Here is a 26,531-nt window from a genome sequence, read left to right as displayed (position 1 = left end):
CAGAGCTGCTGTTTTCATTACAAAGCCACATGGAAGCTGGCAGACTTCCATGTAGTAGTCTCCTGGACCGTGATAAAGTGGGGCTGTTGGTGACAACATGACCAGCTTCCCGTGATGCAGTGGATGGGGCCACCTGTGTGCTCCCTTGTGCTTATCCTACCCATTCCCCCTGTGCATGGTGGCTGCCGTCTGGGGCAGGATCCCATCTGGGCTTGGGACAGTGTCTGGTAGCGAGTTTCCTTTTACAGATGGACATACAGGCCCCAGAGAGGCTGAGGAAGGGCCTCAGCTTGCTGATGTGGTTTGAACTGCCCAGACCACCCCCACCTTCCAGGCCAGACTCCAGAGTAAGCCTGCCTCACTACCACAGTCCCAGCACCTTTCTGCAATGTCCACCGAATGTTTCCATGGGCTTCTTACATACGTAGAAGGTTTAAGGCCGTATGTGTGAGGGAACATAGGAAGAAGCTGAGAAGGTTCTAAGGGTAAGGGGGTAATTGGCAGGAGTTAGCATCAAAGTAGAACCCCTGCCACCCGGCCACAGCCCTGATCACAACACCTAAATGGGCAGACCTTCAAGGAGGCTGGGATTTCTAAAGCATTTTGCATCCTTTAGGCAAACTTCACACTGCCTGCCTTTTGGTGGAGCTTTGCCCAGCCCTTCCCAGGATTCTTGGGTTCAGTTTGTTCCTGAAATGAAAAGAAGCCAGAGAGGTTAAAGTGGGAAAATGAGACTAAAACTAGCTTTCAGAGGCTTGCTCTGGAGCTGTGGCTGGGGGAGCATTCACACCTAGTCCTGTCTTTTAAATCTTCTCTGGAGAAAAATGTCCACAGACACCACAGGCCGAGGACCGTGGCTTCTCATCTCCTTGATTAGCATAGACTTTTGTGGAGGCTACCTAGCACACAACAGAGCAGGAAAGCACATTCTCAGACCAGCCAGCAAACCCATGGCTTCTAGATGCATCCCTCAGGAATTAAGGAATCACTCTGTTCTCAGTGGGTTTCCTGGGGGCCCAGGGTTAGTGAGAACACCTCAACCTGAAGGTTCTGGTTCAGCCGACTTTATTAGGTCCAGAGCTACAGGTGGCGATGTGGTGAATGTGCACAGTAAAGGGTGGGTGCTGGAGAGCAGGCTTGTGCCCAGTGCCTTCTTGCCTAATGTCCAACAGCTTGCAGGATTTCCAGGGCCAAGGAAGCCACCACACTGTCAGCAGACGAACTGTGAGAAAAACCAGAGCAAAAACACTTAGCCACCTCTAGGGCAAAATGCGCCCTCTTCCAAAGGGGCCAGCCTCTCATACCAGAGTACCTGATGGGCCAGCCCTGTGTATCATCTTGAGGCGCAGGAACAGGACACTCAGGCTTCAGGGCCTCAAGGTGAGAACCCTTCAGCCCACTGTCCCAGAGGGCTCCGAACCGGACATGCAGGCACCCCTAAACTAGGCCTGAGCCCCTGGTCCTGCCACCTGACACTGAGCTGTAAGGGCAAGTCAGCAGCCAGCCCTGCCTAGCCCAGGTCCTGCGACGGGCCTGCCCAGAGAGCCGGCCTGCAGCTGACTTGGGCACGAGGGCCAAGATCCAGACCTGCTTCAGACTCTGGCTCTCCCTGCTCCATATTGCCGCTTCTGGGCCAGTCAGCCAGGAGGCTCTGAGTTACTCTCATAAGTGTGGATGCACAATCGAGCTTAACATGAAAAATTTGCCACTGGAGCAAACTGAGACACATTTAAACCTGTGCCTTCACAACTGTTAGCAAGGACAAAGAGGACAGACAGCACTACCTTGAAGTATAAAATTAGCTCATGACAGACTCCTGACTACACAGAGATAGAGCTTTGGCCAATAACCAGGGGTGGGGGTGCTACGTAAGAGGTGGGTCACAGTGGACGGGGCTGTGGTGTTTGAGCTCCCACAGAGGTAGGCTCTGGAGAGGAAGGGTACTTGGTGCTCTCCACTCAACTCTCCTGGACCCTGCTTGGCACACATCTGCTCAGAGTGGCTTCACCATGGCACAAAACCAGGTCTCTGGGGACAGATGCCACATGGTCCTCACACAGCAGTCCAGCAGGCGGCCTGTGGCCCAGCTTGGGGAGTCACTGTCCATTCCTTACCCCACAGGGACCTAGCAGAGCGAGGAGGATCCCCCTCAAAGCCAGCCTGTTCCCCACCCCCTCACCTCAGAGAAACCACAGATAACCTACCTTTTTGGCTTAAACTTGAGAGGGACTGGGGTAGTCTAGGAGATGGCATCCCTTCTCCACAGACTGCTTCTCAGCAATGCCCCAGCCATGTACTTTTTCTTCCAATTAATACTGAACCCCAAACACCAGGAAGCAGAATTCAGAGAACCCCGTGGTTCTGAAAACCAACCACCAGGAAACACTAGCACCCATTCCATGTCTTGTGTGCCCAGTGATGGCCCGGTACCCCTTAGGAGGTGGCTCCTTCTCTCCAGGACCCGGAGAGCAGCTTAAGTTCAGGGGACTGTAGCCCCTACCACTTCCCTCAGCTCTGGGGACAGTGGCCTGACGCAAGCCCAGCTCTGGCACTGTTATGCACAGTGAGCAGCCATCAACACCGTCTGACTGCAGGATGGATGCCTGGGGCAGCTTGCTGCTGCTTCCATGATTTTTCCTTTGGTCACTTGGCATTAACAGTTCAGATCTAGTGTAACAACTTGTAAGCCCTGCCCAACCCACCCCCACCTGCTACCACCTCTCAAGTTTAGGCGGTGTCACCGTGGCATGAACCCTTCCTGCAGCCCTTATTTCACTGAGATCCCGGTTCCCACCTTCACAGTGTGTGACATGCTCTCGGGTGACAGGGCAGCCCCAGGCTGTGAAGCTCACTTCTAGGACATACTGCACATACAGAGTGGAGAGCTGAGGACTAGGAGGCTCACGTCACTGTCAGCTTCTGGGTGACAAACAGTCTGGTGCACAGGTTCCCAGTTTTCCCTGAAGACGTGGCCAAGGAAAATAGCCTGTGCTGTTAGTCCTGCCCCAGCCGTGCCCAAACCCCTGCGAGGTGGTGACAGTGAACCATGTGTGCACGGACTGGCCACACCTTCCTTGTGAGGTTCATCTCATCACATCCCCCCACTACCGGCATCCCTCCTCAGCTCTCTTCCCTATAGATGGGAAGATGCCTCCCCCGCAGGACTAGAATATTCTACTTTTCTCCCTCCCTCTGCTGACCTCCCCAAACCCCCACCACTCGCACAGTGGGGATTCCTGGGGGGAGTGCAGGGGCACAGCAGCCCCTCACACACTGGCAATGGCAGGCTGGAAGGTATGGGTCCTGGGATGTGGGGAAGCCCAGTAAACTCTGCACTGCTCCTCCTGGGCCTACTTACCCCCCAGCTGGGGCCAGCCACTCCAGAGCCTGCAGAAGACTGCCTGTATCCTTGAGGCTCTCCAGGTGCTTCTCATTTGATGTGACCTGCAAAGGAGGGAGAAAAAAGTGGTTGGCTGGCCCATCCCATTCCTGACTCAGGCCCCATTGGATGGGCACCCTGGGTCTCAGGTTCCCGGTGGTAGTAGGGAGCAGCCTGAAGTCCTACCCCCAGGGCACTGCTGACCGAAGCATTAAAGGCAGATAGTGGTGGCCTCTGGGGGTAGTGAGCAGGAGGGAGTCCTTTGGGGCTGGAGATAGGCCACTTCAGGGTGGGGAGCCTCCTGTGGGTCCCTCAGGAGAGTTTGTGTTCTGGAAGCCTAAACTGCTGAGTTAGAGCAAATGATGGTGAATGAACTTCCAGTTGTTAGAGACAGGACTCCTTGGGGCCTTGAACCCAACACAACCTCTTTCATATGGACAAAAGAATCAGTTCTAGGTGCCTGGAGATCTGGGGGATGGAGGAGCTGAGTTCAGAAGCACTAATAATCAAGTCAGGGCACATACCCCTTCCTAAGTATCCTGGGGAGTGGGACCTGGCTCATTGCCACGGTCCTGGGAGGAACAGCAAAAACACATGGGAATCTCTGACTCTGTGGCTTCTGTGAGCTGAATCATATACTCGCAGGGTTGGAAAAGCCTAGATGGGAGTGGACCCAACCTGGGCTTCCAGAGACCTCCTCATAAAGCTCTCCATAAAAGTCCATGTCTGTGAGGCAAGAAGAGAAGGCTTTAGGAATGAACCTTGATCCTAGTATTAGACTTGCTCCTCTTAATTCAACTGCTCTGTCCTATTTTTGTCTCTGTTATTAAAAAAAAATTTTATAATAAACATTTGCATAGTGCTTTACCTTTCAGAAGGCTCTGCAGTCTCCTGTCAATTTTCTCATCTACTTTTATTTATTCACCTTGCAAGGTAAGCATGTAGGATATTTTATAGATGAGATCATTAGGGGGGCAAAACAGAGGTACACCTGGAGCCCAATCCTAACCCCACCATGAAGCTGGAGCCAGGCTGGCCTCAGCTGCCCCCCAGTGCTTAGGTGGTCTTTCCATTTGATCATAGTGACCAGGGCTGGATTATCATTTCTCAAGAAGAGCTGAACATTCCATAATCACTTGTGGTGATACGAAGGTCGTAGGGGTAATTAGAACTTAACACAGACTCTGAATTTCATGTGAGTGAGTTTGCACCTCCACTGAGATCCTATCCCACTTCTGAGTGTGCCAGCAACCAGCTGCCAAGGTCAACTGCATCAGGTGTGATTCCTGCAAAGATTTACATCTTAAAAGGCCTGCATGTAAATTTGTTCTGAAATTATACCCAACTTGATGAGTTCAAAGGCTGCTATTTGAAAACATCAGCTGTAGTTAAATTAGGTCTAAAGTAAGCACAAACTTACACTACAGGGGTCTTCGGGGAGGTTTCCCACCTGATTTTTCCTAAAAACTGTGCCACACACAACTCAGTTGAGCTATGTCCACAACCACTGCCCTGACTAGCCCTACTGTGGGACTGTGTGTAGAGGCTGTGCTCCAAGGCAATTACCCAACAAGCTGCAAAGAAATAACAAGATCCAAGGTGAGTTAGAAGGTGCAAATAGAAAACTACATGAGAATGAAGTGATGAAAGGAAGAGATCAAAACAGCATCATGTGTGGCTGACAAATGTAGCCATAAATGATGCCAAAAGAATTCCTTAAAAACTATGTGATTCGGCCACTTAACTGAACTTTTTTTTTTTTTTAAAGATTTATTTATTTTAGAGAATGTGCAGGAGTAGGGGGAGGGGCAGAGGGAAAGAATCTCCAGCAGACTTCCTGCTGAGTGAGGAGCCCAAAGTGGGGCTCAGTCTCAGCAATCCTGAGATCACCAGCTGAGCCAAAACCAAGAGTCAGATGCTCAACCGACTGATCCACCCAGGTGCCCCTTAACTGAACTCTTATTAACAATATCAGTTGTCCTGTATATAAAGATGAGTTAATTAGAAGATAAATATTGTAAATAAATCAGAGGTTCTAGTTCTGGGTAAGGCCAAAAAAACACATGCCACCCTTTTTCTCCCTCTAAATGCAGTTATAAAACCCGAACAGAGTGCGCAGCACAGCTATTTGGGAACACTGAAAAGTGAACAGCAACAGGTAGACTGGGGAAATGCAGTGAATTCAAAGCACCACTAAATTGGTGTAGAGTGGACCACTTCTCTCCCTCCAGTATAGCCTGGCTTGAAGTCAGCACTATGGGGCAGAAGAGAGAGCTCAGGGGAAACCAGGCTTGAAGAATGGGAAAGGAAATTCCCAAAAGCTCACAGAGAACAGATAAAATCCTCTAGGTTTTCCCCCCTCTCCTTTCCCTCAGTTCTTTTATCCCAGGTCCTAGGCAATTCTGTGGAGGCAGCAACAATAGCAACAGCAGCCAGTGACAGGAGCCCCAGCCAAAACTGACCCTCCCATCTGCTCTATTCTCACCAATGTTTAGCCCAGACATGGCAGTAAGTGAGCAATTTATGGCCAGACAGACAGAGATTCAAGAAACCAGTAAAGTATTGGGGAGATAACAAATCAAGAAGAGCTTGAGAAAAAAACAAAAACAAAAACAAAAACAAATTGTTTATAAACTCATAGGCTCATGCATACATGGAACTGATCCAAATGGCATACCAAAAACTTAGGGAACTGAGCTAATAAACCTCTGTCCAGACCCCAGACTGACCCTTAGAGGAGGGACACACAAGATAGACCCAAATGCTGAGAAACTGACATAACACTGAAATTACTATTCTAATCTGCAGCCTGATCATAACCAACATAATTGCTTGCTCAAGTAAAAGTATCAATATTCTCTGTAGGGTTCCAAGTTGGCACATTGTCTCATAATATAATATTAAAATAGCCAAGATAAAATCCAGAATTGCTCAGCATCCAACCAACCATGAAAATCTCAACTCACGTGAGAAAAGACAATACAAAATAAATAACAGGATGACACAGATGTTGGAATTATCTGACAAAAACTTTAAAGTCTTGTAAAAATGCTAAAACAAGCAATCACTAATGCTCTTGAAACAAGTATTAAAATAGAATGTAACACTCTTAAAACAAGTATTAGAATAGTATTAAAATAAAGTACTAGAATAGAATGTAAAAAATTAGAAGATATAAAGGAGAACCAAATGAAAATTTAGAGGTAAAAATATAAACCCACATTTTTAAAAACCACGCCAAATGGATTCATTAGTATAATGAAATTTGTATAATGGAAAGAGGCAGATAAATAGAAATGATCCAATCAGAGCAACCAGAGAGGGGAAAAAGTTTGAAAACACAAAAAGAGCCTCAGGGATCTGTGGAGCAATAACAAAAGGTTTGTACCACTGGAGTTCCAGAATGAGAGGGCAGAGCATGAATGGATGAGAAGTATTTGAAGAAATCATAGCTAAAACTATTCCAAGTGTGATGAAAGACATAAATGTACATAGTCAAAAAAAAAAAAAAAAAGTGAGAGGCTCTCAAAAAAGATAAACCCAAAGGATCCATATCCAAACACATCATAATCAAATTTGCTGAGGGCAAAGAAAGAATTATGAAAGCAGGCAGAAAAAAAAAAGATACATTACCTATAGGGGAACACTAATTTGAATTACTGTGGATTTCTCATCACACTGAGGTCAGAAAAGAGTGACATAATATTTTTAAATTGCTAAAAGAAAGTAGGTATCAAACTATAATTCTATATCTCGCAAAAAATATCATTCAGGAATTAAGGTGAAATAAAGATATTCTCAGGTGAAGGAAAACTAATGGAAGCAGAATTTCTCTAAAAGAATCGCTAAAGGAAACCCTTCAGGGGCACCTGGCTGGCTCAGTCATAAGAGTATGTGACTCTTGATTTTGGAGTTGTGAGTCTGAGCCCCATCTTGGGGGTAGAGATTACTTGAAAATAAATAAATAAACTTAAAAAAAAAAAAAAGTCTCTTCAGAGATAAAGGAAATAACACCAGAAGGAAACTTGGAACATAGGAATGAAAGAAGAGCAACAGAAATGGTAATTATCTGGGTAAACATAACAGACTATTCCCTTTCTTTAAAATACATTTGACAGTAGAAAAGCCAAACATATAATATTGTCCAATGGGGTTTTCAACATATGTAGATATGAGAGAAATGGAACATAAAGGGGGGGGGGAACAGAGTAATCTATAAGATGGTAAGGTTTCTATATTATAATTGAAGTTGTAAAATACTGATTATAAGTAGATTGTGAAAAGTCAAGTCTTTTATAATCCCAATAGCAACCACTAACAAAACAGAGATAGTAAAAAATACAATCATAAAAGAAAACGTACAGAAATCTTAAGAAATACAATAGACAAAATGTTAAACCATTTTGACATATGACAAAATGTTAAACCATTTTGACATTTTAACATTTGAGATGTTAAAACATAAAGACAAAAATAGCTTAAAAGAAATCAGGAAATAAAAGAGCAAGAAAATGAAAACTGATGGGATAAACAAATAAAAAGGTAGACTATATCCTAACAAATCAAGAATACATTAAATAAATGTAAATGATCCAAATGCAGCAAAAAAATTTTTTTTCTACATGACAAAAAAAAAAAATAAATGACCCAACTATATACTGTCTACAAGAATCTTAACTCAAATAGAGTGAGATAGGTTGGTAAAAAGTAAAAGGATGAAAACAGATATACCATGCAAACATGAATCAAAAGAAAACCAGAATGACTATATTAATATCAAAGAGGACTTCAGAACAAAACAATTATCAAGGATAAATTATCAAGGGACATAACATTTTGATAAAAAGTTTTGTCATCAAGAAGATATAACAATTTATATCTTTTTTTACTCATTTTGGCAATAGAAATTAAAAATACACAAAGCAAAACTGATACAAATGAAAGGAAAAACAGTCTACACCTGCAGTTGGATGCTTCAAATCTACTTTCATAGTAATAGACAGAATGAGCAGGAAAAAAAAAACAGCAAGGATACAGAAGAGTTGAACCACACCATCATCTAACTGGATCTCATTGACATTAGTAAAGCACTAAACCCATCAATAACATAGTATGTATTTTTTCCCAAGAACTCAGGAACATTCACCAATCTACGTAATATTCTGGATCATAAAACAAATCTTAACTCATATAAAAGACTTGAAACCATATAAATTATATTTTCTATCATAAACTAGAAATCAATAAAGATAATAGGAATATCTCAAATCCCTTGAAAATTAAACTTATTCCTATAACCCAAAGATCATTTTCCCAAGGAAAATTGAAAAATTAGAAAATATTTTAACTTAATAAAACTTAAATAAAATATTTTAACTTGGTAAAAATGACGATATATCTAAATCTATGGGATGCTGCTAAAGCAGTGGTTAAGGAGAAATTTATAGAACTAAATACTTAACATTAAACATGAAAAAAAGTTCAAATTAATAATCCAAACTTTCATGTTAAGAAACTAGAGAAAGAAGAGCAAGACAAACTGAAACTCAAAGAGGAAAGGAAAAAGGAGCAAAAATCAAGAGTAATGTGGTACACATAAGTCCAAGTATTATCAACATCTACATTAAGTGTAAATTTAACAAATACTACAAGTAAAAGACTAAGATTTGCAGTCTGGATATTAAAAAAAAACACAACATAACTACACACTGCTTATAAGAAACGTACCTTTTTAGGTAGAAGGGCACAGAACAAATGGAGGGTAAAGAATGAAAAACTAGGGTCACCTGGGTAGCTCAGTAGGTTAAGCCTCTGCCTTCGGCTCAGGTTATGGTCTCAGGGTCCTGGGATCAAGCCCCGCATTGGGGGGGGGGTCTCTGCTCAGCGGGGAGCCTGCTTCCTTCTCTCTCTCCGCCTGCCTCTCTGCCTACTAGTGATCTCTCTGTGTCAAATAAATAAATAAAATCTTAAAAAAAAAAAATCAAAAAAGATGCTACACAAACAGTAGCCAAAGAAAGTTTGTGTAGCTAATATCAGTTAAGGTAGACTTTAAGCCAATGATAATAACTACAGGTAAAGACAGATATTTCATATTTATAAAAAGATCAACTGACCAGGAATATGTACACCACGTCTAAATTTAAATGTACTTAAAAACCATCTAAAAATAAATTTTAAAAAGTGATGAAACCAATATGAGCATTAGATACCATAATTATATGGGGTACTTTCAATCTCTCCCAGGAACATGCAGACAAAAATCAGAAGGAATGCAGAATTTTTTTGGTTTTTATTTGTTTGTTTTTTGCTTTTAAGATTTTATTTATTTACTTGACACAGAAAGAGAGAGAGGGAGAGAGTACACAAGCAGGGGGAATAGGAAAGGGAGACACAGAGGCTCAGCGGGGAGCCCAATGCAGAGCTCTATCCCAGGACCCCTGGATCATGACCTGAGCCGAAGGCAGACGTTTAACTGACTGAGCCACTCAGGTGCCCCTGGATACAGAATTTTTATACAAGATTGACAGATCTGACCTAATTGACATATATAGAAAAACTCATCTAACAATTTCAGAATATATATTCTTTTTAAGAGTACATGGAAAGTTTTCAAAATATACCACATATTGTGTTATAAAGCAAGTTCTAATAAATTTCAAAGATATTAATCCAACAAAATAGGTCAGGATCTATATGCTAAAAACTACAAAATGCTGAAGAAAGAAAAAAACTAAATAAATGGATATGCTATGTTCATGAATTGGAAGACTCAATATAGTAAAGATATTAATTCTCCCAAGATACAGGTTTAATGCATTTCCTATCGAAATCCCAGAAGAATTTTTTTTTTTTTTGAGAGAGAGAGAGCATGTGGGGGTGGGGAGGGGGAGAGAGAGAATCCCAAGCAGACTCTGTACTCAGGACAGAGCCCGATGTAGGGCTTGATCCCAGGACCCAGATATCATGACCTGAGGGAAAAATCAAGAGTCAGAATCTTAACTGATTGAGCCACCCAGGCACCCCTCCCAGAAGGATTTTATATAGCTATAGACCAGCTGATTCTGAATTTGTATGGAAAGGCAATGGAACTAGAGTAACTAAAACAATTTTCAAAACAACAACAACAACAGAATAAATTTGGAGAAACCACACTACAAAATTTTAAGATTTACTATATAGGTACAGTAACCATGATGGCATGGTATTGGCAGAGGGAAAGACCTAGAGTCGAACAGAAGTGATTGCCCAGCAATAGCGTCACACAAATACTATCAACATTTTGACAAATGCGCAAAGGTAACTGAAAGGGGGAAAGATGTCTTTTGAACAAACAGTGCTACAACAAAGGATGCCTATATGTGAAAACATGAACCTAGGCACCTATTTTATACCTTAAATAAAACACAATTCAAAACAAATCATATATCTGAATGTATAAAATGTAAAACTATAAAACTTGTAGGAGAGATATAGGAGAGAATCTATGTGATGTTAGCTTTGTTGATGAGTTTTTAGACTGAAAACAAAAGCACAATCCCTGAGAAAAAATTGACAAATTGGATTTTACCAATATTAAAAACTATATGCTCTTTGTAAAATACTGGTAAGAGAGTAAGATAAGCACAAATTGGGAGAAAATATTGGCAAATCACATATCTGATAAAGGACTTTTATCCACAATGTAAAAAGAACTTTAAGATTCAGCAGAACAACAACTCACTGGATTGTTAAAAATGGGCAGAAAATCTGCACAGATACTTCACCAAAGAAAGTCTTATGGGTGGCAAAGGCGCACATGTGTTACTAGGGAAATACAAATTAAAACCTCAAAGCAATACCACTACATCCTTATCAGAATGGCTAACATTCAGAAAACTAACATCAACAATGCTGGCCAGGAAGCAGAGCAGCAGAAACTCCCATTCGTTGCTGGCTGGAATGCAAAATGGTACAGCAGTTTGGAAGACAGTTTGGCACTTTCTTATAATAAATGTGGTCTTACCATATGGCCCAGCAATTATACTCTTAAGTAATTCACCCAAGTACACTGAAAACTTACGTTTGCACAAGAACTTTTATTCCAAAAGTCTTTAGCAGCTTTATTCATAATCACTAAAAAGTGAAAGGAAACAAGATGTCCTGCGACAGGGAAATGAAAAAACAGTAGGGAAAGCATTCGTGCATTACTTGGTGTCTTGGTCTGATTGGGTCTTTAGAATGATACAGAAGAAAGGTCCAGATGATTTTCGAGTTTTAATTTACCCTGCTAAGTTATTTTGTCCTGTGATTACCCATTTCCTGTAATTAGTCAAGCTGGCAATATTAGGATTTCCAGTGGCTTCAAGATGATCCTTAGGAGTGAATGATTCCTTTCTCCCAGAGTTTGGTCTCCTCTCAGGCCACTGAGAGTTATAAATTAAGATGGGAACCAACCCTACTTTAGAGATATTCCACTGTACCTACCACACAGTGTGGCCCTGAACCTTCTGTGTTCTCAGTACTTAAGCTTTTTTGAAACCCAAATTGTGGGTCTGTTCAAGAGCTGTCCTACCCTTTCTCTTTTGTCCTAATGAAGCAGAGAATGTTCTATGCACAGTGAGACCCACAGAAAAATGTCAGTGAGGTAGAAGTGATACTTGTCCACCATGATCCTGAATTTCTGGCTCAGCCACTGTTGGAGAACTTCTCATGACCGTGATTAGAGTCGTCAAGAAAGAGCATTGCAGGGACTTGTTTTAAGAAAATAAATAATGTAAGAGGAGATTGGCAAAGAGTGTAAACATAATATTTCTCCCTGCTATTACTATTTTCATTACTAGCACTCAGCTAATTCCCATAAGCCAAGACAAACAAACTCAATTTTATTTTCCAATAATGTACTATAGCCGAGGTTCCTGGACCTCCAAGAGTCCACAAGTAGATTTCATTATTTCCAAACGTCGTACACTTCCTGCGAAAAGTCACGCCTGCCTCACATTCCTCCTCGTTATGATAAAAATGTATCTGCTGAATATGGAGTACCAGTCATTATCTCACGCTGAGACATCTGACTCGTAGCCGTGTGGCTAAAATCAATCAAAATGGAAACACGAATTATACTAAATACATGCTATTCCCTTGGTAGACAGGATTGCTCCAAACATAGGATGTTTAAGAAAAAGATCAGAAAAAAAGTTGGGAATTGGAGCTTAGAATTAAGAGCAACTTGGAAAGAATATTCCTCCACTGTTGTTTAATTGAGTATATATATAAAAAAATAGGTAACACACTTTGGGCCAATACACGACTTATTCAACCTGCTACCATCACTTGAATGTGATGCGTGTCAATCAGCATTCATGCATCACTGGGCATAACTACAACATTGAAAGGAGAGGCAAGTGTCCTGCAGAATCAATCTTCAAATACCCTACCAGGCTCACAAACTGTAAGGTAGTGGCTTTACACACCCTATAGGACAAACTTGGGCTTGGCTCCTTTCTGGATTTTACCTTTCCAAAGGCAAACCCACAGAAAGTCCTTTTCTGTGCCTTGCCCTCCACCCCCCACCCATGGCAGGACACTGAAGTCAGCCAGTCCTTTCATTGGGCAGGTGAGGCTGTGACAACAGGGAGGACAGTGGCTTGCCCAGGGCACAGGGGCCACAGAGGGACAAAGTCGGGCCTGGTGCCTACACTCCTGATCTAAGGCCATAAAAAAGGTGTGAATGAGAATGTACTTTAATTTTCTATCACAGTGGTATATAATGAATTCATGTTCATAAACATGACTCACAGCATCATCCTCGTGAAGCTCATAAATGTTCCAGGGTGAGCTTCTCTATTTAGAGATGGTTTCTGGGGAAATGGGGAGCTATGTGGCTGCAACCGAGTCAGGCTTGGGCAGCCTGTGGGGTTTGTTTATGAGTGTGTCATACCATCTGCCTGTGTCTTCAGCGATCCTGAATGTGTGTGGCAAAATGAGGCCAAGGTAGCTTTGGTTTTCTAACCAGAGAGGCCTCCAGACAGGCCCAGGCAACGCTCAAGAGACTAGAAAAATCCAGGAGATGAAACAGGCCATGGGGAGCCAGCCCAGGTGCTCCCTGGTGCTTGTTATTATAGACACACACTTCACACAGGCGAGGTTTGTTTTAATTCCGTGCCCTTCAGATCTCACAAATACAAGTAAAAACAGGCAGGTAACTATGACGACTCTACTTCAGAGAGTTTAAATTTCAAAAATAAACCCATCTGCCGACCCCCTTTATTTTGTTCTCTTAACAGATACTTGGTCTTCTCTCAGCAGAGGTTTTTAGGTGACTTCAAAGCCACTTTACCAAATGCATAGGGAGGCGGGCTCTCCCCATACCATCAGACACCAGGATGGAATCTGGGGAAGAACCTCTGGGAGGTATGAGGGGATCTGGCAGTTCCTCCCCTACTTTCAGCCTGGTGTGGTGGTGGTCGCTATGGGCCTCTCCAGAAACTTCTTGAGCTGCTGCCAGGCTCCTGCATCCCACATGCACATTCAAGCAAGGCTATATTAACACACGCTGCTCTGCACCCAGGCCCATACGCTCATCATACCTTCCATGATGCTGAGTGAATCTGGGGTAAAATGGAGCAAATCTCATGCAGCTTTCAGTGGCCTCATGGCACGCAGGCCTTCCCTGGAGTCCGTTTAAAAACTTTATGCTCCTCAATAAAAGCAAGTGAGGTCCCTTCAGACTAGCAAGCAGGAAGGGATGACTGGAAGGAATCTAGAGGTGATTCCTGTAAGTGGATCTGCTGGTTGATCACTAAGGGATAAGGGGTTCTAGCTACAACCTACACTGGGGCATCTCCAGGGAAGAGAGGGCTTGCAGATGAGGCAGACCTCCTAGCAGAGCCTTGCTCACCTAGATTTGCCCCAGATTCCCATGGACTCAGGCTCTCTGGATGGTGCTGGAGGTCTTACGCTAAGCCTGAATGGTATGGGAGCCTACGCAGTACCATCTGTGTGTCCAGACTGACCACTATGGAGGGATTCATCTACGCTCCGCAGGAAGCACAATTTAGCTTTCATTCGCAGTTTAGCAGCATCAAGGCCCAGAGAATGGTGATAGCCAGAATGTATTGATTCCTCAAGTTGAAGAAGGCTGGGGCAGAAGAGGAAGAAAATGGCTGACCACCTCTCATTCAAGGGCACCCAATGAGGTTCCATGTTGAGTACTCAAGAATTGGGGGGTGGGGGAGTGCGTGCAGGACATTGATAGGTGTGCACAGGCAAGGCTAACAAGTCTTGGGTTTTAGGTAGGAACTGCTGGGATTCACCTTTCTAAGACCTAAAAGGCCTAGGAGTAGAATGGTCTTGGAATTTGGGTCAAGAAAGGAGTGACTTGGACAACCTTGAAAAATAAATCTTAGTATGCTCACTTCCCCCAGAAGGGGAAATGGAGGCTAGCAGGGCTTCTGTGACTTATCCAGGGTCACATGGCCGGCAAGCACTGGCACTGAGATAGGACCCAGTCTCCCCAACTTCAAGACCCCTGACTGTTCTTCCCAAGAGACCACTCCATCCTCACGTGTGCTGCTGAACACCCTGCACGGCTGGAGTTGGCTGCTGGGCTGGGCAATAGTAGTAAGTGACTGACTGAGGGAGTGTGGTTGCACTTTGAGCTCCTCCGCCTACATGCTGGTGATCCAGCATAAAGGCTTGCCAGTTCCGTGCCACCATGCACCCCACCCCTTGTGAATCATATGATACCCTGCTTCCCACCATTGCTGTTGTGGACTCCCATCATTTCCAGTGGGAGCAGGGACCACAGAATATCTCTCCAAGACAGAACTGGGGTTCCAGGTGTTGACTGGAGGACTCTGTAGGTCATGTGTCCTGTCTGATAAATGGCTCCTGATTTGGAGACCATCACTCATTTGGTGATTGCCTTCACTGCCTGGCTACCAGAAGGCTTTTGTGCATCCCTCCTTGCATCCATGGGTGGAGGTCTGTCCTTGCTGGTGATGGGAAGTGAGTTATGAGTTTTCTGGGCTGTCACTGTAGACTATTATTTCCTGTTCTCCTCCCAATGGCCCTATGAGAAAGGTCTATGATCCCACATTTGATGTGGGGTGAGGTTGCTGGTCTGTAGTGGAGCTGGGATGGAGACCAGGTCTGGCTGATTCCATTGCTCCCCCTGCCCTCATCGCCATGCTGCCCTCTGCCTCCCCCTATCAGTGTCTGGCTGGAGGAACACTCAACAGAAACAGAGCCAGCATTCAACGGAGGAGGGTAGGAGCTGAGGCCTCCAATGAGTAATGAGAGGCTGGCATTCCGGCATGACGGGAGCAGCCCCAGCTTCTAGGAGGAATAGCTGGGCCTGCAGTATTTAAGGCCACAGCCTCCAGAGCTAGGGTCAAAGCGGGGAGCACTCTCCTCTCAACTGATACTTCCGGATTTGGAGAAGCAGCCATCAAAGGAGGATGGGTGGTAGGCAAACATTTGAATTATGAGATTGTATGGCTTTAGTGAGAACACACCAGTGGGGGAGGATTTTCTTCTTTCTGTTGACCTTTCTTTCCTTCTCCTAGGGGTCTGTATGTTCCCAAGTCTAGCCTGACACCTCGGTTCTCCTCTCCTGCCCAGACTGCTGCCTGCACCTATGGGTACCTGCTAAATCCAGGGGCCATGGAAATAATATGCTGAGGACTTGAATGTTTTCCCTTTCATCCCATAAGACACGATTATTTTCTAGAAGAAAATTATCCACTTCTACTTCCTTCATTTTAGGCCAGCCAATTCTCTCATATCTCTGTGGGGCAGTAAAAATGCCCTTATTGCTTAAAACTGTCCATAACTATATCAGTTTCTGGCCATTAAATCTAGTAAGTTTAAAATGTTGAATATAATATAGCTGGTTTGGGATATCTTTTAAGCCAGATCTAACTGACTAGCTACAACAGCCAGGTCCAAAATATGTGAGGAAAAAGCAGCTTTAATTGGCAAAGAATTACAATTGTGGACCACATATGGATATAAGGATAAACTAGAGGATGGTCCAGAGAAATTTCTGGTGAAATACAGGCTCCATGACATTTTCCCCGGAGGATCCCATCCATGTGCTTGGGCAAATATGAGAGAGTGGATTTCCAAGGCAGTGGTGCTAGGATGTCAACCATGGGATGTGGCTGGAATCACTTCCTCACAAGAGAAACTACTCAAGGTAGCAACCATCGCATGATTTGTAAAGCATAACTTGGGACACAGGAAGTGAGGAACTGTGTGAGTAGATACAATTTGAACTTGACCCAAGAAAGTTCCAGCTCATCCTTTGGAATACTATAGGGTCATACAGAGGTGTTTGACAGTGGGATCCCTGGTTTGTGGTATGAGCTATGTGTGTGTGTAAGGGCGGGGCTTTGAGGTGGGAAAGAAGCAGATAGGAGAAGTGGCTTAATAGTACCCATTTCCAACTCTTTCTCTGAACCTTCTAGTGGATGGAGAGACAAAATAGAGTGATGTTGATATCAGGCCAACAAGGCTAAATAAGCCCCCACAGCTTCCTTCTTTCCTCAGTTCCTCCCTGCACCAAGTGAGGACTCTGTTAGCTATACCACCACCCTGCTGTGGTTCAGCAATTATAAATAAGAACAATCAGGAAAATGCTCACGATGTAAAGTAAAAAACGCAAAAAATAAACACATATGTTGAACATGACTACAATCATCTAAGATGAGTATGGGTACATGCTAAGTTTGAAGCCCCTAGTGTTGTAAGAGAATTACACACCTCATTCTCACTCCCAAGGCCTCAGTTAAGTGAGAAGTGGGCAGAAAAGAAACCACAACAGTAAACGGGATAACACGTGAAAAGCTCTTTTGGCGACTGTCCATGTCCTACACATGTTAGTTAGTATGATTCTGTACTCCATATCAGGGTGTACTGAGCACCTACTGTATGCCAGACCCTATTTGAAGTCTGCGGATCTAGCGCGTGGAGGAGGGTCAAGTCAGAGCTGTGGCTGTGAGAATCAGTGAAAAAATAAACAGAATAATTTGAGATAGCAGTAGGTGTCATGAAGAAACCAGAGCAGGAGGAGAGGAGAAGTGTGTGTGGTTGGGTGGCCGGGACAATCTCCCTGAGGACAGAATGATGAGAGCACCGGCCATGAGAACAGTCTGGGGGCCTGTATTATGCAAAGGAACAGGAGCAGCAGCCATGCAGGTCCCAAGGTGGAAACGATGCTACACAGACTGGGGAGCAGTAGAAGTAGGAAGTCAGCTGGGAGGGACTACAAAAATGGTCCAGAGGATGGCCAGGGGACCCCATCCAAGAGCTCACCTGCCAACCCGAGGTCCCCAACCATGCTGACTTGACCCTTCCTGTCTTTCCTTCTAGTGAGCCTTCAATTATGCAAAGAGAAGATGCTGCCTGGACCTTTGTCCTCAGTGGCAGAGACTGTACCTTCTCTGGTGGAGGCGTGAGGCAACAGATGACTGGGGGGGGGGTGAGTGTGCCAAATGGGACAACCCCTTATTGTAGACCAAGTGTCTACACAGTCCCTTTTGGGGGAATACAATAAAATTCTACATCCTAGACTTCGTGATGTGGAAACAGAACCCTGGAGATTTCTATCAGGGCTCTCCAGAGACAGGGAAAAGGTGGACGGAAAGACCTTCCATTTGAAACAGGTGATGTGATCACAGACTCATTCTCAGAGTGGAGCGAGATAAACTCATCTATGATTACTAATCATCTTTTAAACAGACTTACTAGATGAGCTTTTGGTTTTTGGTGACTACTTGTTAATAAATGGTAAACTCTTAGCTAAACGAGAGAAGTCTTCAACCTACTCCTGACACACATGTCATGCCTGGAGGAAAACATCAGTTGGTTATGGCTGGCTGTGAATTCTGCTTGTAACCACATGCTCCACAAGCTGAAACACCTTTGCTACTGTGAAGTCACCGCATTCACAAGTACAAGGGGGAGATGATACGGGGTTGGGGCCTAGTAACTTGCCCCCATAGGCCCTCAGGGAAGTCAAGACAAAGGATTCTAAAGACATCGAGTTGGGATCTGTTAAGTCATAACAGAGGACTTCAGGGATGGAGCGACATGATAGCTTGAGACAGCTGGGTCTGGAGACAGAGCCAACACCTCAGGATCCTCAGTCTGGGGTGGGCCTGGGCCTCCACTCAGGAAGGTAAGTGAGGAAACACTTCAGGGCTGGTGGACAGACAGCAGCCACAAGTTCCACAGCCAGCAATGGTGTGGATGCAGGGAGCGGCCTGCTTTGGGAGTGACCTGCCAGCCTTCCTGGGCCTCAGAGGCAGGTGGCTTCCAGGAGGCTCGCTATCACCTCAGCAGTTGCCTCAGCATGTGTCAGGACAAGGCCAGGCATAGGCAGGCAGAGTCAAGGGTCAACTCATTTCTTGTGCCTTACACTGTCTTCCAAATTTCACCCTTATACTTCTGGGACCTTCGAGTGATTGGGGGCTGTTAAAATTTCCTCAAATTGGTAAGACTGGGAAGAAAATGACATGGAAAGGAAAATTAGAGTACATCTGGTTTACAGGATTAAAGCCATCAGGCACCAATTAGTCAAAATTTAGGCCAGATATTGACTGCTGGACAGCCAACATTCCCATGGTGGATGTTATTTTTGTTGAGAGATTTAATACTAAGAGACTCCATTTGGAAGCATTTTAATAATGACCATTCTGAGAACATGAGTAGCCCCGGTGAGCATCTCGTCCTACCTTCCCTCAGGCAGACCACAGCACGAGGACATACTTTGTGAGGCCTCAAGAAAGCCTGGCTCCAGAAAGAGGGAAGAGAGTCGTGAAGTCCCGGGATTTCACCTCAGAGGCAAGTCAGCTGTCAACTGACCCTGAAGCATCCATTATGCACAGCTAGGCTGTAACAAGGAGCCCTGTGTGGTGGGTGTGGGTGGGCTTGGGAAACCCTGAGGAGAAGCCCTAGGTGAACCTGGTGATCTACACAGTGCTGAGCAGAATTGGTATCCACAGGAAACAACTTCCTGGACAAGGGTCAAACTGGCCTTGGGATAAAATTAACTGAAGCAAAGTCTCAGAGCCTTCTGGGGCAACATCAAAGAGCCTGGATCTTTCTCTCTAAAAGGCTCTGGCAGGCTGAGGTGACCAACCTCTGCAGGCCTCTATCCCTCATCTCTGTGGGGAACTCATGGGGCTGGGGAAGGGGAGTGTGGCTGTTGCTGGTGACTGGACAGGGTTCAGGGTCCTGGAATCAAGGAAGTTGTGGCTACCACTTGGCAATCACTCAGGGCCCACTTTTGGGCCACCCGGGGCCCTTTAATAGGGATGTTAGAGCTTTGGTCCAAGGGAGTCTCTGATGGGTGAGTCAGAGCCTCTAGAAAAGCCTTGGGTTGGCTGCAGACTCAGCTCAAATGTCTTTGTAGACCAGAATGGGACACCAAAAGGGCCTTGCAGAGTTGAGGTCCCAGAACTCTGAAACCAGCAGGGACTCCATCTCCACCCAGATCAGGCACCATGGGAGAACTTTGGGAATAGGTGGTCTGGCCACGAACAGGCAAGACCATTGTTTTTCCATGTTGTCCTTAATGGTTCATAGTACAAGATCAAGCCTCTTGGAAGCCTAAGAGCATTATCCAAGGGGAAACCTGCCAGGGCTTTCAGACAAGGTGGCACATACATGACTTCCATGTGCTTCTTGAGCCCCAGGTGGAAGGCAGAAGTATCCCTAGGAGGTCTTCACTAAACAGAGGCAGGAGAATAGACTGAGGAAAGGATTTCTTTCCCTAGAGAGGACAGGGAGCTCTCCTACTCTTCCTTCTAACTACAGTGCTGTGACATCTTCCCCCGACAGCTCCCTCTTACTCCCTTGGTCCCTCAAAAGCACTCTGCTCAGGACTGACCTACATGGAGCAAAGGCGATGCTAACAGGAGGGTGGGGCTGCCTGACAGCTTTTAAGTAGAGAATTTGATCCTGTGTGTGTGTGTGTGTGTGTGTGTGTGTATGTAAATGTGCTGGGAGGGGGTATTTTGAGGCTCTAAACACTTTCCTCAGATAGGTTCACTTATCTCGAAATGAGGAACACAGCGGAGGGCAAAACGCAAAAATCCTATGGACTTCAACATGGTAACCTCTGTGAGACATTTAGGTCATAATGTGACAAGAGCTATAGTGAGAAGGCCTTCACGTGCATTACCCCAACCGACCTCAGAGTGAGCGGGGGCCCTACTGCTATTCTCATTTCCCAGAGGAGGGAACTGCCATCTTGAGAGGAAAAGTGGGTAACGAGGTCTCCTCCACTCAGGACCCTCGGTCTCAGTCATCAAGTGGCACTGAGAGAAAATGAAGAGGCCAAGTCAGGAGTGTGAGGTGTGAGGTCTTTGAGATCCAGATGGCCTGCCAAATAGGTGTCGAGCTGTGACTGTGGATGATCCACTGGCTTCACAATGCAGCCTACTACTCCATATCCATGTTTCTCAAAGGTGGGGAGGTGCTCTGATGTCCACAATAGCCAAACTATGGAAAGAGCCCAGATGTCCATCAACAGATGAATGGATAAAGAAGATGTGGTATATGTATACAATGGAATACTACTCAGCCATCAAAGAACCCGAGATCTTGCCATTTGCAACAACCTGGATGAAACTAGAGGGTATTATGCTAAGCAAAACAAGTCAATCAGAGAAAAACAAGTATCATATGATCTCTCTGATATGAGGAATTTGAGAAACAAGACAGAGGATCATAGGGGAAGGGAGCGAAAATGAAACAAGATAAAACCAGAGAGGGAGACAAACCATAAGAGACTTTCAAACTCAGGAAACAAACTGAGGGTTGCTGGAGGCAAGGGGGATGGGAGGGAGAGGGCAGTTGGGTGATGGACATTGGGAAAGGTATGTGCTATGGTGAGCACTAAGACTAATGAATCACAGATCTGTACCCCTGAAACAAATAATACATTATATGTTAATTTAAAAAATAAAATAAAAATTTAAAAAGGGGGGAGCTCTGTCCCCCAGAGGACATTTAGCCATATCTGGAGACATTTCTGGTTGTCACAGCTGGAGGTAAGGGGATGTGCTACTGGCAAACAGTGGGTAGAGGGGAGGTGATACTCCACATCTTAGAAGCACAGGACAGCCCTGCAACAGAGGATTCTCTGACTCCAATGTCAATAGCACTGAGGTTGACAAGCCCTGGGTTAGCCACCAGATCCTTGCTCGGGCAGGTTATGTTGTCACCTTCCCGTGCTATACTAGGATGTCTGGGGCAATTCAGAAGGCTAGCTCCCCCTGCCCTGTTGTTTTCTGCATGAGGTTAAGTCTTGGACTAGCCTTTGTCCAATGCATGATACTCTTCATTCTGGGGTCTGTGGGGCTGTGATCATCACAGTGTGTATCCCACCCCAGGATGAACTTGTGCTGCAGGGCCCTTCTGAGCTTCCCAAGGCTGAGAGGTCCTGGTAGAGAATCCTGGACATGGCTCTAGAAAGTAGTGTTCACAGAGATGCTTTAGAGCCACAGAAGGAGCAGCACCTGTAATGTGGCTCTTGGGCTATCCCTTCCACTGCTCTGTGGACCAAAGTGCTCACCAGTTCCATGGACTCAACCAACCTAGGGGAGATAGTTTCTATCCAGGCCAAACTGGCACTCAACTATCACCAGCTAGTTCTTTTTTCTCACGTGACCCACCTGAATGAAAGTCTAAAGCAAGATTTATCACACTCATCTGAAATTCGTTCTGTAAGAGTTTTAGAACAGATCAGGATTCTGGAAGAATTAAAGTGTGATGAGCACAACACCCTTATTTTGTATTTAGTGTATAATTACTCAGTCATCATTCCAAGATAACCCTTGGAAATGGAAAATTTCATCCTCCTCCATTAGCTTCACTAATAATTTCAATGCAAATCCCTGAAAAGAATAAAGGTCACAGACTGGAAATATTACATGTCACCCAACATGTCCTTTTATAGAAAATCCTAGGAACAGACACTGGGCCTAGGATACATAAGTGAGTTCTAGGAACTGATGGTCCTGTGCAAATGCACAGTCTTCCAGCACATGGATGGGGTGGCTTCAGGAAAATGTAGCATGGTCCAAAAGCTCCCTTAATTAGGGATATTACGAGGCTATAATCCATTTTACTCCACAACAAAATGGCACCATGATTCAGTTGCTACCTTGATGAGGTGCTTTGGTTCATGACACTGAAACATGAGTTAAAATCATAGGAATTCTGGGACTATTTTAATGAGATGCAACTTTATGAAAAACAAATTCTTACACAGATTATCTATTTAATGGACCTTCATAGGATTCCTTTAAACAGTACAATCTCCATGTCTCTTAAAGTTACTCGAATGATAAAACATTTGGTTTTACAGTTTCCTATAAAATTAAATTACTGACTAAAAGAAAAGTGTACAATAAAGTACTTGAACATTACTGTAGTTGAAAGGGTGCTGGGGAAAGCCCTTGACTCTCTGGCAGCTCATTTTCTTCCACTCTTGATACTTTGTATAACTAAACCTTCAGTTTGAGGATACAATGAAAATACTATTTTTACTAGCATGAACTGTTATGTGTGAAAATTACAGATTGTTTTCTGGATTAGTTGGAATATATATGTATATATTAGGAAAAAACACACATAGACACATCATGTAAGCAGCCTAGGACAATGACAGGCAAGGTTGTTAGCTCAAGTTGGAAACCAAGAGATAGAGCATCACTTAGAGAAAAAATGATCTGTAATATATAATAAAAACTGCCTGCTCAAATCGGGGGCCCAGAGTTCAGAGACAAGAGGGGAGGATGGACACATTCAGATGGGGGAGGATATAAATGACCAACCAAGAGAGGGTCCCAAGGCCAGGGACAGACATCCAGGTTAGGTACCCACTCTACTCAGTTGAGGGTCCATGACCTTAAAGCAAGCCCAACTGACTCCACATCCATACTTACCCACTCCTCTGCCCAGGAGACTCAATGGATCACTCTGCACTGTCCTTGGGTCTCCGTATCAGAGTTAGGAAGTACAAAGATCTTTCCCTTCTTCTAGATCTCTTTTTTTGCTTTTGTTGTTTTTCTCTGAAATAGGGAGGAATCAGCACCACTCTAGAGTTCAACCTCTGCCTTTCATGCTTGGATCCAAGGCAGCTGTGAGACCATGTTATATTAGCAGCTGGTCCTGCTAACGTTAGTGCCCTAAATGCTTACTATGGGCCAGGTACTGTTCCAGGTACTTAGAGATGAATTAGCTCATCAGAGCTCCTAAGAATTAAAACCTGTTAATGTTCTCATTTCATATATGAAGAGCTTGTGACACAGAAAGTTTACATTCCTAAGGAAGCTATTAAAAAGCTTAAACAAGCAACACTGAAACTCAAATCCATAAAATGACATAATCTGAGAATAAAGTGCATTGTCTATTTATTCATTTTGTGTATTAAAACAAGTGGCAAAAATTATTATAATAACTCTTTTTCTAAACATGACATCTTTAAATTATTTCTTTTTAACCATCTATATCACTTTTAGTTTTTACCTAGTTGATACAGGGCTTCTAAAATTGTGCTTTAAAAAATGTTTTTCTATGTCCTTTTTCTATTTTCTTCTCACTTTTTTCATTCTGTCTTCATGTATTAATCATTTTTCACAGCTTTATTGAGGCTTAACTGACATGATAAACTACACAAACAGAAATTATACAATCTGCTACATTGTACATATGCATACAATTGTATACATACGTGAAACCAACACCATAATCCAGGTAATGAAAATATTCACCATCCCCAAAGTGTCCTCATGCCTATTTGTAATCTCTCCTTTCTCCTCTCCTGGTCCTATCTCCATCTCCAGGAAAGCACTGATCTGTCTTCAAAATATACTGTTTTGCATTTCATAAAATTTTATGTAGATGGAATCAGACAGTATATGTTATCTAGCTACTTTCAGTATAATTATGTTGAGACTCATCCATGTTGTAGCATGTATCAATAATTCATTCCTTTTTATAGCTGAGTGGTACTCCATTGTATGGATGGATATACTAGTGTGTTTATCTGATCACTTACTGATGGGCATTTGGGTTGTTTCCAGCTTTGGGCTATTACAAATGGAGCTACTGTGAATTTGCATATTCTGCTCCTAGGAATATCATTACCACTTCTAATGTCCTTCATTCCTTTGTGTAGATACAGATTTCAATCTAATATCCTCTTCCTTCCAACTGCAGGGCTTCTTACAGTGTGGGTCTGTCTGCTGGTAATGAATTCCTTCAGCTTTTGTATATCTGAAAATGTCTTTTTTCTTTTTTTTTTGCCTTCAGTTTTGAAAGATATTATTTGCTGGATATAGAATTCTAAGTTGACAGTTTTCCATTCACTGCTTCAAAGGTGTTGCCTCATTGTCTTCTCTGGTGCACTGTTTCTAAAGAGGAATGGGCTGTCATCCTCATCTGTTTCTCTGTATGTTTGTTTTTCCTCTGGCTACCTGGTTTTTTTCCTTATCTCTAGTTTTGAGCAATCTTCTTGTAATGTGCCTTTACTTTTTCTTCATGTTTCTTGTGTTTGGGGTTCGCTGAACATGTTGGATCTGTGGGTTTATTGCTTCCACCAAATTTAGAAAAATTCCAACTACTCTTTCTTCAAATATTTTTGCTGCTCCCCCCTCTTTTTTTTCAGGGACTCCAATGACACCTATGTTAGGCAACTTGAAGTTATCCAAAAGTTCACTGATATTCTTTATCTTTTTCTTTTTGTTATTTTTTCTGTGTCCCATTTTGGATAGTGTCCATAACTATGTGTTCAAACTTAGTAAACATTTCTTCTTCAATATTTAATCTACTGCTGATTTCCTTCCATGTATATTTCATCTCTAAGAGTTCTATTTTATATCTTCTCAAATATATATATATATGTGTGTGTGTGTGTGTGTGTGTGTGTGTGTGTGTGTATTTACATCTCTGCTAAACTTTTTAAGTATGCAGAATACAGTAATAACAACTTTTAACATCCTTGTCTGATAATTCTAACATCTTTGTCAGTTCTGGGTTTGTTTTGATGGACTGTGTTTTTCTGCTTCTTGGTATACCTTGTAATCTTTGATACCAGATATTATGCAATTTATCCTGGTGCTTGATATTTTTGTATTCTCATAAATATTCTTGGGTTTTGCATTGGGATGCAGCTGAAGTACTGGAATCATTTTGATTATTTGGGGTCTTACTTTTTTGATTTGTGAAGAGGGTCTAGAACACTGCTCAATTTGGGGCCTGGCATCCCCTGCTACTGGGGATAGACATTTACTGTGTATTCTACTTTATGCCTCATGAATCTTGAGGTTTTCCAGTTAAACTGGTGGGAACACTATTTCTGGCTATGAGTACTGGGTTCTGTTCCCTTTAATCCCTTTGCATAGCTCTTTTGCTGGCCTCACACACAGGCATTGATCAGTACTCTATGGAATATTCAAGGGGGACCAGCTACGGGTCTCTGAGGTTCCTCTGTATGCAGACCTCTCTGCTCTGATGCTGTGTCCTGTGAACTCTAGCTGCGCTGATCTCCCTGGACTCTCAGCTCTTGGCTCCAGCTCAGTCCCTCCTCCACATACTATGGCCTGCGGACTCCTGAGCTGGGGAAATGATAGGACTCATCTCCCTGTGAACTGTCTCTCAGGGACCACTATATTTATCTTTTATGGCCAGTGCCTTAAAAAAGGCACTGTGTATGTGTATATATATCTATATAGATATATATAGATGTGTGTGTGTGTATATATACATACACAGTGGCTTTTTTAAGGCATATAGATATATAGATATATATACATATATGTGTGTGTGTGTATGTATGTGTGTATATATATATATATATATATATGATTTTTTTTTCCTATTTGTTTTGTTTTCTTTCAGGCTGAGCCCTCTTACTCAATCCTGTCCTGAAGCAGAAGTCCTCATGTACTAATTTGTAAAGCTTTCATGTTCAAAATTTATCTAACCATTTCTCTATTGTTGGATACCTGGGATGTGTCTCACTGTTCCTTTTTGGGGCGCATGCATTAGTTTGCAGTTTATTTTCAGATTGGACAGCCACACGGACAGCTGACAATACATTGATATTCAGTCACAGTAGTAGTATTTTTCCTAAGAAGGCATAAACCATTAAGAAAAA

The 26,531-nt window shown here is 43.5% G+C and overlaps 1 protein-coding gene across 1 annotated transcript in view; it reads right to left on the bottom strand.

Annotated features, from left to right (window-relative positions):
- Positions 1–1,050: 1,050 nt before the first annotated feature.
- ULK4 (unc-51 like kinase 4) overlaps positions 1,051–26,531 on the bottom strand; it is a 610,308-nt gene continuing 584,827 nt past the window's right edge. Inside the window, exons 36-37 of the mRNA XM_080819657.1 lie at positions 3,359–3,444; positions 1,051–1,222 (exon numbers count right to left, since the gene is read on the bottom strand). Of these exons, the coding sequence (XP_080675783.1) occupies positions 1,159–1,222; positions 3,359–3,444 (150 nt within the window). The 3' untranslated portion in view covers positions 1,051–1,158. The remainder of the gene's footprint in view (positions 1,223–3,358; positions 3,445–26,531) is intronic.

Source organism: Martes martes (assembly GCF_963455335.1).
Source record: "Martes martes genome assembly, chromosome: 1".
In the NCBI taxonomy this organism is placed as follows: Eukaryota; Metazoa; Chordata; class Mammalia; order Carnivora; family Mustelidae; genus Martes; species Martes martes.
The sequence above is the reverse complement of the archived record's forward strand: the minus strand, read 5'-3'. Positions and strand labels throughout refer to the sequence as shown.